Consider the following 13846-nt stretch of genomic DNA (forward strand, 5'->3'; position numbering starts at 1 on the left):
ACTGACACTGGACAATGATGTGAAATCTCTTTTATTCTGATGTAAAGTCACTCCCTCAAAAGAAAAAGCAGTGCATTGTTATTCAGCAGACAGACACTCTGATATCACATTGTCTGTCTGTGTGTGTGTGTGTGTGTGTGTGTGTGTGAGGAAAAGTACCCACTGAATTTTAAGTATGCAATTGAAATTCATTGTCTGCAAATTGATCCATTTTCTGGTGATGGCACACATCGCCAGTGCCTCTGAGCTGCCCGTGTGTGCACTGTCACGCCGGGAGGATGCTACCATTTAGCCTCCAGCACACCAACACTTGCATTAAACATTGTTTGCCTCTGTGAGTCTCGCTGCAGCGCCAGCTTTTCAGAAAGAAAGCAATCTTTATCGCAGTGGGATCGAAGCTGGCAAACAATCTCTGTGGAAATAGGGGGTCTGTGATTTCCTTTTCTCCATGGCTTTGGACTGCAATGCACCATAGACATTTTGAAGTGAGCAAGCAGGAACACACACACACACACACACACACACACATTTATATATATACACACACACACACCTTCCTCCGCTGGGGACTGACACAATGTCAGACAGAATTAAGCAACAATAACAGAAATAACCCCCGGCAGTTGCCAGATAGAGAACAATGGGCTGCGGGCCCAAGCCGGGCTCTGCTACCTCGGTGTCTAAACACTGAGCCCGGCCGCCCAATCCACTCCACTTCCTGCTCGATAAACACAAGGAAAACAGCCGGCTGTTTTTCCTGAGGACACAGGGGGAAGGGAACAGAGGCACACCGGAGGACATGACGCTGGAGGAGAAGAATCTCACTGACAGACCAACACACTGGTAGGCTCTTACGTAGGACAAGACGTGAGGCTGCTGCTGACTCAGGCCAGGGAACAAACTAAGTCTTACAGATACGGACGGTCACATATTTCAGCGTTTTATTTCACTTACATCTCTCTTTTTGTGCACAAATGATAACCTTAGGGGTTTACTGCTATGACAGTTCACATACTCAGAGTTTGAGAAACTCAGAGAAAGCTGCAAAAACTTAGTAGTGAAACTTGAGAGTTCTAAAACTGATTGATGGAAATAATTTAGGACACAAAAAGACGATTTTAAGGATACTTATGCTCTGGTACAGGACTTTGAATTCTTACATCAAATTTGTGTTGTGATGTAAGAATTAACATAATGAGCGTGACCTGCCCGACCCACCTGCCAGGCAAAGCCTACAATCACCACTGTAACTCACTGGGATCTTTCAGAGGTTTGCCACTACAAGCACATTCCTCTGTCATCTTGAAAGGAGCATTTGTTCCAGACGTTTGTGCTTCTTGAACCCATGACTTTAAGGTTGAAGTCAGCTGATGTCTGCGACCCAAGAGAAGGCTCAACTCCGCTTTTGAAAATCATGCAACAGAGAACGCAGCAAACTCGCATCAAAGGTCAGTTTTATCAAATCCCAACACTGTGGCATTAAACTGATCTTATCTCAATGAAATGGATCTATTTAGAAGTGCTAAAGATGTGTTTCTTACGTCTTTCATGCTTGTACCCAAAGCACATCTATTTTGCTTCTTTACAGCTATTTGGCTGAGACTAAAGTGCTTCTAGCTGGCAGGAAATCAATTGGGCAAGCGACATTTAGGCCTTGTATCAGCCAGAAACATCAGAACTAATTACTGTAAATGTACACAATTACTGGAGAACAAGAGACTGACTACACAAGGCATGCGGCAGACTAATAAAAGAGCTATGATGTCAAAATCTATTTCTTCTCCATTGTCTGAATCCACAAGTGGAAATGCGTTTGATGTTATGGACAAAACAGGATGTAATGACCTCATATAAATAAGGCACAAGCCTGGACTGCAGAGGACAGTATGGTACGGTATATAAACACATTCATGCTCATACTTCCACGCACAGAGAGAGAGGTATCTGAGACTCATGAAAGATGCCACCGTCTCCACAGATCAAAGCCTCATCCACACATACAGACATTTCAGTCCTCAATGAGACCTCTTCCTCCCAGACAGAGCTACTGCTCAGACGGGAAAAAGGGGGGAAAATGGGGTTGTACAGGAGTCCACCCAGCGGACATAACCAAAGGAAAACAGGATACAGCTGGTCAGCACTGTCCGCCAGAGCCAACATAGCTAAGAAGAACCAGAGCTTCTATTCTATATGAGGCGTCTTAGGTGGCTGCAGTAGAACGTATTTTCATACAGCGTTAACGCAGAAATTCAGTTTTCATTTACAGTATAAAACATTAAGAAACAAAACACGTCTACTGTTTAAAAGATCTCAAAGGGAAAGTTTGTGTTGTAGAATTAATGATGACTAAATATTTTTCAGAAAGAGAAAAATTTTAATTAAAAATAGAAAATGACGTAATAGTCAGAGCTACATTACAAATAAAGAACGTCTGTCTTTACAAAAATCATTTAGGACCATTGATCAGTCGATTGATTTATTGCAGACATTTCATTATCAATGTATGAGTCACCTGATAAGTAACAAGAACCTGAAGTACGGAAGTTTAGACTTACTGCTGCGTGTGCCGTTGTCCCAGTCCCAGGCTTCTACAATCAACGTGTACGTTCGCTGGAAAGAAAAGAAAGTAGAAAAACAAAAGTCAAAAAGAGTCGAGTGAAATTATGGACAAAAAAAATATCTTCTTCACTCTGGTTGACATTACAAGGCAGAAGAGTTTGACTGATTTCATTTGGCTGTGGTCTGCAGCATCTGTGACACTTCAGCCATATAATAAATGGTATGAACAAACAACTGCATTAATATGCTCCTGCAATGTAATGCTGCATAACCCCCCACCGCCCCCATATGAGGAAACATAATCGGCTTCTTTAGGAATCGAAAATCAGTACTATTCCAGTCAATGATCTCAAGTTGCATGTGGTGTGAATTTATTTTAGGAAGGATTTTACTAAGCACAAAAAAACCCTAACATCCACTATTACTATTATTAAGCATGAACCACATCACTAGAATCACAACACCTGCTGTGCTATCAGAAGTTCTCTAATTCAAGTTCCTCTTTTTCCACTAAGTGAGAATTGTAACTGCTCCCAGCTCACTTACATTCTAACATTTCCAATTTCGAGCAGGCTTACGCTAGAAACACTCAATAAACTCGCAGCTCACATGTTAAAAATGACAAAGAGAAAAAGACCACTTACACTAAAGACAGAGGCACCCTTAGTGTGTGTTTGCGACAGACAGGTGATTTTAGCCAGAGCCAAGCAACTCTTCTACAAACATCAGCAGACGCGCACACACACACACACAAATACATGCAGATGATGCAAAAATCGATTTCGTTCCTACTACAGCGTCTCATATGCAACCTGGCCCCGTCACCCACCAGTGCGCTTCAGTTACGCTGCCGATGAAACCCAATGATTCAGAGATAAGAGAGCAAGATACGGTAAGTACAACTGTGGGAAGACGCCGAGAGAAGCCGCAGGGCTGAGATGTGGAGAGGAAAGGATGCAAGGCATGCACTGTACATGTCTGAATGCATGTATGTACCTTGGCATCAAATGTTTTCATACCACTGTTCATCCCTCTGTGTTGTGTTAATCTGGGGAGATTGTGTGCGTTTCTATTAATCTTGTATGATTTGATAACTCACACTATATGTTTTAATCAGCTTTGCGTCATGGCCAGAACCAATGACCAGGTCAAATGATGTGGCTGCTCACGCTGAAGGTAGGCAGGGAAGCTCTGATCTGTTTTATCCATTAACAGTTTCAATAAAGTTCATTCAGTTTTGTATCACAATAGTGTCTGTAAAGAATAAAATAACTAACACTAGTAGTCACTTTCGACAGCAGCCATGTGGAAAACCGCACCGTGGAGCTGACACGCCAGAAATCCAACCAATCGTCCAGGAGCCAGATCGTTCGTGCAGTTAATGAGACATCATGACCCTCCAAAACCACAGCCTGGCATCAGTTTCATTTAACTCTCAACAAGAAAACAAATACACAACAGAAAATACACAATGCGGACGTTACGTGACAAGATGCTATAGTTGGCTGTTGCAGATTATGGTTCTCAATCCTGGTTCTGAGACCCAGATGATGATGGTTTACGTTCTAACCACCAACCTTCGACCTTTCTGAAAACCCACCAATGAAACCCACTTGGACCGTTCTTCCCGAGTCGCTTCTAATCCAAATCAATTTCCTCTGACAAAATTAAAGAATAAAACAACCCTTCCACCGTGTTTTCAGGAAAAATAAAGCCTCAGTAGGTATGATGTCCATTAAGAAGGTCACTTTGCCAATATTAGCTGTGTGAGATGAACTCTGCCTGGCTTTGTCCTTGGTTGTCAGACAGTGAGGTAAATCAGCAGCTAAGGGGCTTATCTGGTTCCACACCAAGTTATGCTTTACTGTTGACCAGTGTAACAGTAACAGCGCACCGAAGAAAGTGGTTCACCTTGTGATGCACTGATTAGTGGATGAATCAACAAGTGGATCAACAAAATTATTCAACAAGGTTGATAATTTGTCACATTGTAAGGTATTTTAAGGTATAAGAAAAGCTGCTGAACATTTACTGTTTCGATTGATCGATTGTTTGGTTTCTAAAATGTGAGAAAAGTCTGAAAAATTCCCATCACAATTTCCTAAAACCTATGGTGACATAATGAAATGGATGGTTTTATCTGACCAAAAATATTCAATTTATTATCATATAGCACATATTCAAAGCACCAAATGGTCACATTAGAGAAACTGTAATGAGTGAAATTAATAACTAACTGATTATCAAAATAGCCACTGGTTAATTTTCTCTCAATAGACTGTTTTGTGACTGTGACTGTGACTGTTTTGCTTCGTTAATAATCTCTGGGCTTAGTATGAACTAAATGTTTAATTAAGAATAATGATAATAATAAAAGAGTAATCAATAACAGAAACAATCAGTAGTTGCAGCCCAAGTTTTACCTAAGATCCCGACTCCTATTGCTCAATAATGATTCCAAATTCACTTAATTATTTATTTTGAAGTATAACAAGTACTGTACATTTACAACAAAATTACGCTTTATTAATTTATGTATACATTTAATTGACTCTTGATGGATATCGAGCAATTGTTTGCTGAATTATTCAAAATAAAACTGAACTGAACCTGAGCTAACCAGAGCTTTTCGCACAGCTGTCCCTGGCCTGAGTAAACACACACACACACACACACACACAAACACACATGGAAACTAACCATGCTAACCAGCATCACAGGAGTAATCTAGCTGGTGTGCTGTACACTGCTAGGCAACTAGCTGACCTAAATAGCATTCATTACGTCAGCACCAGTGACAGTTGTAGTAGTCACAGTGTGACTGCTGTGACCTCCACTGTAAAAAGTCATTGATAGGACGCTGGTCTGGGAGGAAAAAAAGCATTAGGCAAGTATTTGAGGGACTTGTGGTTGCTTGAATGAAGTGGGAAAGAGAAATCACAGAGAAGGGGATTGGAAAATGTGTGTGTGTGTGTGTGTCTGTGTTGTTGATCTGGGGGACCAACAAGCTGGTAGGCTGGTTGCTGCTGGGCTGTGGGATTAAGTAGGCTTGTCTGGCTGTGGGTGGTGGCGGGAGGAAGGGGAGGGGAGTGTTATTGTGGAAGACCACGGGTGACAAGAGAAGGGGATGGAAGATGATGGGATAGGGGTGAGCTAAAGGGCTCGGGTCAGAGTTTGGACAACGGGTGGCACAGCTGCATGAGACTGTGGCTACTGGCAAGGCAGGAGAAGCCAAAACGAAGCGGGGGCAGAGCAAGGATAGCTGTGTCGAAAAACTATAGTTATGGGAGAGAGGTAAGGCAGAGAAGAGTCTGGGGGTCGAGGCGAACGCAGGCAGTTTATGGGTGATGCTCGTGCTGCTGTTGCCGGAAGCTCTGCCGACCCGTCCGACTGCAGACGCACAACAGATGCGGCCTCAAAAATGGATTATTCGACATGAACGTGGCTCATCCCACGATATGTAGCTCGGCTTCTGACCTTTCCACCGATCCCCCCCTCCCCCCACCACAAAAGGGTGGGCTGGCTGCCCCAGTCTGAGCATGTGGGTGGGTGTGTGCATATGCCAATGCATACAAGAGGAGCTGCGAGTGGCAATGCATGCATGCATGCATTAGTGACTGGAGATCTTGATCTTAGGATGATGCCTGTCTGCATCATGAAACTCTGCAAGAGCTGCAGACAAACCTCAACGAAGACCAAACAAAGAACACGTGGTCATTATGTGACCTGCATGTTCTGGGTTTAACCAAAAGCCAGGCTTGTCTGCATGCCTACATGTTGTAAATGTCTGGTTAAATAGTCCCCTGAGTCAGTGTGTGTCGGGCTTGAGCAAAGCCACGGACTAGTCTGGTTTCCCACAGACCATCCCAGTCTGTGATTAGCTGGATTAAGTGACAGCTGCCGAAATGGTTGGAACGAGATAGATGGATGGGCAGGGGGATAAAGGGGAGGAGTGGGGGAGGGAAGGGGGAAAGGCTACTGAACAAAGACCCTTGTCCCAACACCGTAACTCACCCCCATCCCAATCAAAACCATTGTCCATGTAGAGACACAGTCAGCACAGGAACAATTAGTGTCAGCATGTGTGCTACTGAGCCTGGGCAGGACAGTTACACGGCTCGAGTCAAAAAAAAAAAGTGGTTCTCGCTCGAGTCCTCATCTTATATCTACCTGTGCTGCAACTCCAAAAACAAAACAACAACAGCAACAGCAACAGCATTTCACAGTGTGAAATACTTCAGAGACTGCGAAGAATCCTCTGTTAGTCAAATCTCCAAAACCCAAGCTGGCCCTTCCCCTAATGGATTAGAGGATTTACTAAGAGAAATCCTAGTTTTCAAGTCAAGAAGGGGGGCATGGTGGAAAAAAAAAGGATGTTTATGTGTCATGTACTCAGTGGATCTGTGTTTGCTCTATATGATGTAACACTAAAGTGCCATCTCTGCATCGCATGGAACAAAATGGACCAAACCTCATTCCTTGTATTGAATCCAGGTAGCCTTGACTGAGTCATCACAAAGGGGTTTGTTGTTTTTTTGGGGGTTTTTTTGGGCAAAAAATGCGATGGTGGCAATGTCTGGGGAGAGCCACAGGTGTAGGTTCCCACGCCAGATGAGAGGGGTGGATGGGTGAGCGGAAGGTGGCCATTGAAAGGAGAAGCGATGGGGAACAGAGAGAGGTGGCAGTGGGAAGTGGAAGCCGGGGCAGGTTGGGGTCACTAAGCATGGGATCTGCACGCTTCTTTTTCAAAAGAGGGGTCAGCCCTCTGCATGTGGGGCGATGTGCGTGTTTGCATCCGAAGAATACTAAGAATGTGAGATCCAGGCCTGGTGTGTAATCCCATGCGAGATCCCAGCCTGGCAACAATCCACTATCAATGGAGGGGTGCATCTGCATTGAGGAACTAAGCTTTGATTGACTCATTTCTGCCACTTGGGGAAAGTCAGGATCTCAAACGCTGACTGGGACTTGGGAATGATTCCCAGTAGCTGTTTTTTTTTTTTATGCCTTTCTACAATATTCACAGATGAGTACTCCCCACAATAACACTGCCTGTAACCTTGAGCTATTTCTGTTTCCCATGTCATTGAGAGGTGACCTGAATGTCCACCTCCCTGTTCCCAGCTCCTCCACAGGGATCTCCGCTGACATCTCCTGATTTATTGCCTTCTGATGGGACATGAGGTCATCGCGATTCATCCCGTGGCCAGTAATCACTGCATGTAATCTTCATTAATCTGTGATGTCAATCCCAGCTTTTGGTTTTACTAGGGCTGAGTCTACGCTATTCCAGCAAGGGCATCAAGCTGTGCCGTCTCTGCTGAAAAAGAAGGGCCACTGGGCACAAAAGCTTCGACCTTCTTCAGACACTGATCTTAAAAACTGCTGTTAAAGGAGGAATAGTAGAATGATAATTTGGTATTGTAAATTCTCAATGATACTGAGGGTCATTAATGCATGGAACCAGGAACAGACAGAATCTCGCAAAGCCTCCAAGACAACAACCTCTGTGGAGGAGCTTGGAGGGTTTGAGGGCTGAGGGAACAACTTCTTCCTGTCAAGGCTAAAAAGCAGAAAAAGTAGATGTGAACTGAACCAGCCTCCTGGCACTTCGGCCTGGGGAGTGGACTCGGATGTAAATCTCTCTTGGTCTAGCTCCTCAATCTGTTCAGAGGCGAGGATCAAAGACCTCCAGTGGCAAAATCCTCGCAAATGTGGTGATGATGTTGGCAGGCAGCGAAGTACAAGCTGGATGGGGTTTGACCCTTTCTGACATCCGCACTCAACAGTGCTGTTCTTTGCTTGTCCCCAAGATTCAAAGTAGACAAAAGTGCAGCTTAACAATCTCGTATATGTAGAATCAAACAATCAAAATGTTGTAACATATAATACAACATTCAGTCTAATTCATGAATATCACATTTCCCATGATTAAAAGCTGGAAACTTTTCTGACCAAATTTTGACTTTCCACTTGTGCCAGAGACATAAAAAATACTTTATCCTTATATGAAACTTAACTTCCAGCGCAGAATCAAAGAAAACGAAGTCCCAACCAAACATCCAGCAACATGTGATACTAAAAACAGGAGTTTTCTTATTAACATCACCATGTCAATGAAACACCTTTGCATTGAGTCCGTTCTGTGACAGAAATTATTATTGTTCCTATGGCCCATTTAGTTAATAAAATGTCTGCGGTTTGTCAGAGCCCATGGTGACGTGTGGTTTAACAGGTCAAAACAGGGCCGACAGTTAATTTCATATTCATAATAATGTGCTGATTATTTTCTCAATTTTGCTCATAACATGTGAGAGGAAGGCGACGAATCCCCACAGACAAGTTAAGAACCCCTGACCTGTGACTTGAGGAATCACAAGACGATTTTCGTTTAAACTACTACAACTACATGTGTGGTTGTGGAAGCAGGTTACAGACAGTCATATCTCTGCTGGGTAGAGAGGGAGAGGGCTGCGAGTTCTGCACACAAGTTGCTTGCCAAAGTCGTGTGCCAAGAGATGTCGCACTGAAGGCAAGGCATTTGGCTGGCTGGTGTATACCGGCTGTGCGCACGCAGACACACACACATACACACACACACACGGCCCATTGAGCATGCTGCTACTATGCCAACAGGGTCATTACCCATGCATTTCCAATTCAACAAACCCCTCCCCTCCTGGTGCTAATTAACCAGCATGATCCAAGACTATGCAACACGTAACACAAACACCAACACATGCACATTTGCATAGAAAAACTAAATGACTTCACATGCAAAACACAGATATGTCAGAGCAGCCATCCTGTCGTTTACTGTTAAACACTTAATAACAAACTGAAGTACATGATCCAAAATGAAAATGTCAGTTAAACCAGGATAAAAGAAAAGCACAGGGATATTTTTATGCATCTTGTCTGAAAATACCAGTCTGACGAGGCCGGCAGTCACAATAATAATGTGAGACAGTACCTTTTATACTTCTGTCACATCTTCATCACCATGTGAGCCAAGAAGCATGTCACAAAAACTTGAAAGGTTTCAAACAGTCGGGCTAAGCCTCGATTCCCGCAGCCTCTCAGATATTTGTCAATGACTTCCTCCGGTGTTAATTTGCCGTAAGAAGTCTGAGAGCTATTATGGCAATAGACATGCTTCAGAAACATTAACAGGCTAATTCCTGATCCGAAGCAACAGGGCGCCTGACTGGAGAGCAATACAGCACCGCCTCCAGCCGAGCTCTATTATCATTTCAAACAGGTTCAACAGTACAGTGACAATTTAACTGCCCATGTAATGACATGCTTTAATTACCCCCACAAGGAGCCTCCAGCACCTGCACACCATTCATTTAACAAGAGGCAGGGGATGCAGTGGGCCACAGCAACACGCACGTACAGTGTATTTAAACAGACTAATCAATGCAGAGCGACAACGGAAATACGCATGTGCACATCTGTTGTGAACATCTGTGTGCTACAGATGTAGTATCACCAGCTTCAAGAGTTTGAGAAAACTTCATGTATTGCAGGATAAAGCTGATGTACCAAATCATCTTTTCTTTCTTTTACTTCTTAAAAAGTACAGCTCACATAAACTGTTGCAAAGATCATGTTAGCCCCAGCCTCCCAGTGCCCAACAGCAGTCAGTGTGCATTTTGTTAAGTTAATGAATATGTTCAAACTCTTCTCTTTAATTTGCGAAACTAAACTTGTGCTATTTCATCAACTAATCTTCTGTAGTGCTGCAAGGTGATCAAGTAGATTCCCTCCAAACCAAGGCAAGTAATATTCCATTTAAGAGGCTGCCAGTTTTCTCAATTTGACTCTTAAATATGCACGCGTCGCAGAGCACTGGTGGTGGGCTTTAATGCACAAACACATTACTACAATGTCCCCAGTTTGAGTTCAACTGGGGACCTCCGTCGTGCGTCCCTCCCCATGTCTGCCTTTCCTGTCATCTCTCTATCGTCAACTATTTAATAAAACGCAAGCAAAACCAAAAAATAGATGCCAAAATGTTCCCAACACAATTGACTGGCAACACAAAATTAAAAAAAAACAGACATCAGCATCACTCTGGCCTCAGATACTGCAGAAATAAACATGGTGGAGCTTTCATGTGTTACACCTGAGTTCAGGCTCAAGAGAGGCCACTCAAGCAGGTGACTTTAATATGCTAATGGCTACACCCACAGGAATACCTGCAGTATCATAACACTGGGCCTCCTCACGCTACACCAGCCAGGACATGCAGTGCCCTTCAATACACAGCATCAAAATCTTCTAATTATCATCATTGTATACAGATTCAGGTTGTTTTCCTCGTTATGTGTAAGAGCAGGAATATGTTACCTGTTACCACCTTATGTTCCACAACTCCTGGAGCTGACAATTAAGTAAAAATAATTAGAACACACTGCACATTTATCATGCAGTGACAAGCTGCCAGCCATTCTGACGGTGGCACAGACACCAGACTCTGGCATTTTGGACAAACCTGGTGTTAACTTAGTGGGGTGTGCCTCACCTCTACCTGCCTCATGGCATCTTTACCCAAAGTCCTGGCAATCCTGTTGCAATACAGGAAATTAGTGCAGAAACTGCACAGATGAAAACAGCTACACAAAACAGAGTTTCTCATGGCAACCGGCAAACTACACCCAACTAAGAACATGCAAAGGTCTCCATGACAGCCATCAACAATTTGAATGTTGGTTTTAAACATTCAAAAATGATGAGGCCACTTGGTCCATGACGGGCAACTCCCAGTGCAATTGTTCGCTTAAACTGTGGTTAGCATTGAGGTGTTTTCATACACCGTGGCTACAGGATGCATCTCATCCATTTTGTTTTTTCAAACAGAGACGTGTTGGTAGCATGCAGATGGACGTGAGGGACGCCATCATGGCTCTATTATAACAGCTGATTAAAACAACTGTTGATATAAGTGAACTTTGAGACACAGTTTGGACTAACAGCTTTGCAAGTTAACTAGGTAAGGAGGACAGTACCAGAGGGAAACTGGTGCATTTTGACCCAGACAGAGATATGTCCAAAATTAGCAGAAAAGCTCCTGGAACTGCAAACTCTAAAACCACCAGGCAGAACGCTCACGGAGAGCTGAACACTGAAACTGCTCCAAGCAAGTACAGAGACCCTTTTTCTTCAAAACAGTTGACATCGACCCCATTGACCCAACCCCAAAATTTACCAAATTATTGTTCAAACAGTCTAAAACATACCATCTCCCTGAGGCACTGAGAAAGAAAAAAGGCGTTAAATATTAATGTACCCTAAAAGCTGTTTTCCCCTGCTCGTACACACCGTGCTGAACGTGAAATCACAGACTGAACAAAACAAAGTGTTCTCGGAGGAAACCCCATCTGCCTCCTCCCTGACACCATAACACAGATCCATTTAATATTAAGAACGTAGTCAGAGTCAGATGGTGATGACAGAGTTCAGTCTACACGGGTTTCCACAGGGCAGCTGTCCAGAAAACACAGTCAATACTACACTGCATCTTTGTTAATGAGCAAAGCAACAACACAGATGTCTGTCAGGCTTGTAAACTCCGGCGACAGGCAACAGTACAGAAGACACAAAATGTGCAGTGTTCGAGGGGGAAGGCCATGCTGGGAAGAAATCAGGAAATCAGGGCACGGGGTTAAAGTGATGATCATTTGGTTATGATGTCTTCTCCTTTGACTAAACACAGGAAGTGATGATGATGATTATACCTGATGAATGATGAATATGTTTTAAAATGATAAACAGGATTTGAGGAGATCTAATTATCTAATATGGAATGATAAATTCAGACAGATTTAATGCTGCTTTTTGATTCGAGCGATCACAGTTTTGTTACTGCCACAAACGAGCAGAATAGATGCTGAAATCATCTTGTTAGTGAGAAGGCTTTGATGTTATTCTGAGTGCACACAGGTCACCACAGTTAAAACGAAACACTAGTTGCAGGATCCCTCTCTCATATTGCTGAAGGAAGGTCCTGCTCCTACAAACTGAACTGTATCTGATGGTAACTGATGGCAGGAGAAACAAAAATCCATAGAACTTCACAACATTTCAAGGTCATCATTTCATCTAGTGATGCATCGATAACTACAATTATTGAAGCAGACTTGTGAAACCATTAGCAGCCAAATAAAAGCTTCACCCAGATGTATTATTATTGTATGCTGGGGGGGGCTATCTTACTGGGACTCATGGCAGATAGACTCTTCTCCAAGCTGGCATCCCTGGAGACCTTTAATTATAACACAGCAGCATGGATATGGAATGCTAACTTGTTGTCTGACACATTTTAACTATATAACAGGATACTGTTGGATTTTACCACACACCAAACCGTCTTTGCATAACATAAAAAACTAGACAAGGTAGTGAAACTCTCCCAAAAAAGGAGAGCTCTTAGAAGAAGCTACCATTTCACCTTGGGAGTTCAGCCTGACTGGCTAATTGCATAATCAATACAGAGCTGAGCTGAATCACAGGTGAGACTCTTGTGCGTGGTTTTCCACGCGGCAGCCCTGGGACCAGAAGAGGAAGGATGGATGGGGGAGGGAGCCACAGAGAGGAAAGATAATTGTTTACTACAGGCCTGTGTGGCCGTCTCCTAGCAACAGCTCTGACAAGCTCCGTATCAGGTGTGGCTAACCATGGCAGCCTCTGTTAGCCTTTGGTTCTGCGAGAGTGTGTGTACATCCAAAATATAAGTACTGCTGTAGCTGCAGTCTCCGGCAGAAACAAGAGGAGAGTGAAGGAGGGGGAGAGACATATATGTTCATGTACAGAGTCCAAGTGTTTGAATGAGCCACTACTAAAGCCTCTGTCCTACTTCTTTCCAATATACACTATATCTGTTAGTGTCCCAATCCTGATTCCCCCCACCACCACCACCACCCCTCCCCACATGTAGCTCAGATCTTGTTTTCTCATGAGCACGAACTGCCAGCATCTTTTGTTAATGTTTGCATATTATTTTTCAGTGTTGATATGGAAGGAGGATTTAATCCAGGCATACACACACGAACAGAAAAAAAACAATATGAACATAGAGCTCCAGACTAGCTTTCTATATCCGTGCTACACCAAAATTTAGCACACCTGTCTACAGAAATCATTACACAGACCAAAAGCCAACAAACACCTCTTAAGAACATTTTGTCTGAGTGACTTATTCTTTCAAGCTAGATGACTATTTAGAATTAGTAACTAAGAGCTCAATTTCCAAACAGCGTCTGACACAAACCCAAACCCCAAC

At 43.3% G+C, this 13846-nt stretch overlaps 1 protein-coding gene across 2 annotated transcripts in view; it reads right to left on the reverse strand.

Moving 5' to 3' along the window:
• The window catches only part of jag2b (jagged canonical Notch ligand 2b), a 40695-nt gene that overhangs the window by 19534 nt on the left and 7315 nt on the right, over nt 1–13846 (reverse strand). For both annotated transcript variants that reach the window (XM_041064245.1, XM_041064244.1), the window contains exon 3: nt 2556–2610. In XM_041064245.1, the coding sequence (XP_040920179.1) occupies nt 2556–2610 (55 nt within the window). The remainder of the gene's footprint in view (nt 1–2555; nt 2611–13846) is intronic.

Source organism: Toxotes jaculatrix, chromosome 19 (assembly GCF_017976425.1).
Source record: "Toxotes jaculatrix isolate fToxJac2 chromosome 19, fToxJac2.pri, whole genome shotgun sequence".
Taxonomy (NCBI): domain Eukaryota; kingdom Metazoa; phylum Chordata; class Actinopteri; family Toxotidae; genus Toxotes; species Toxotes jaculatrix.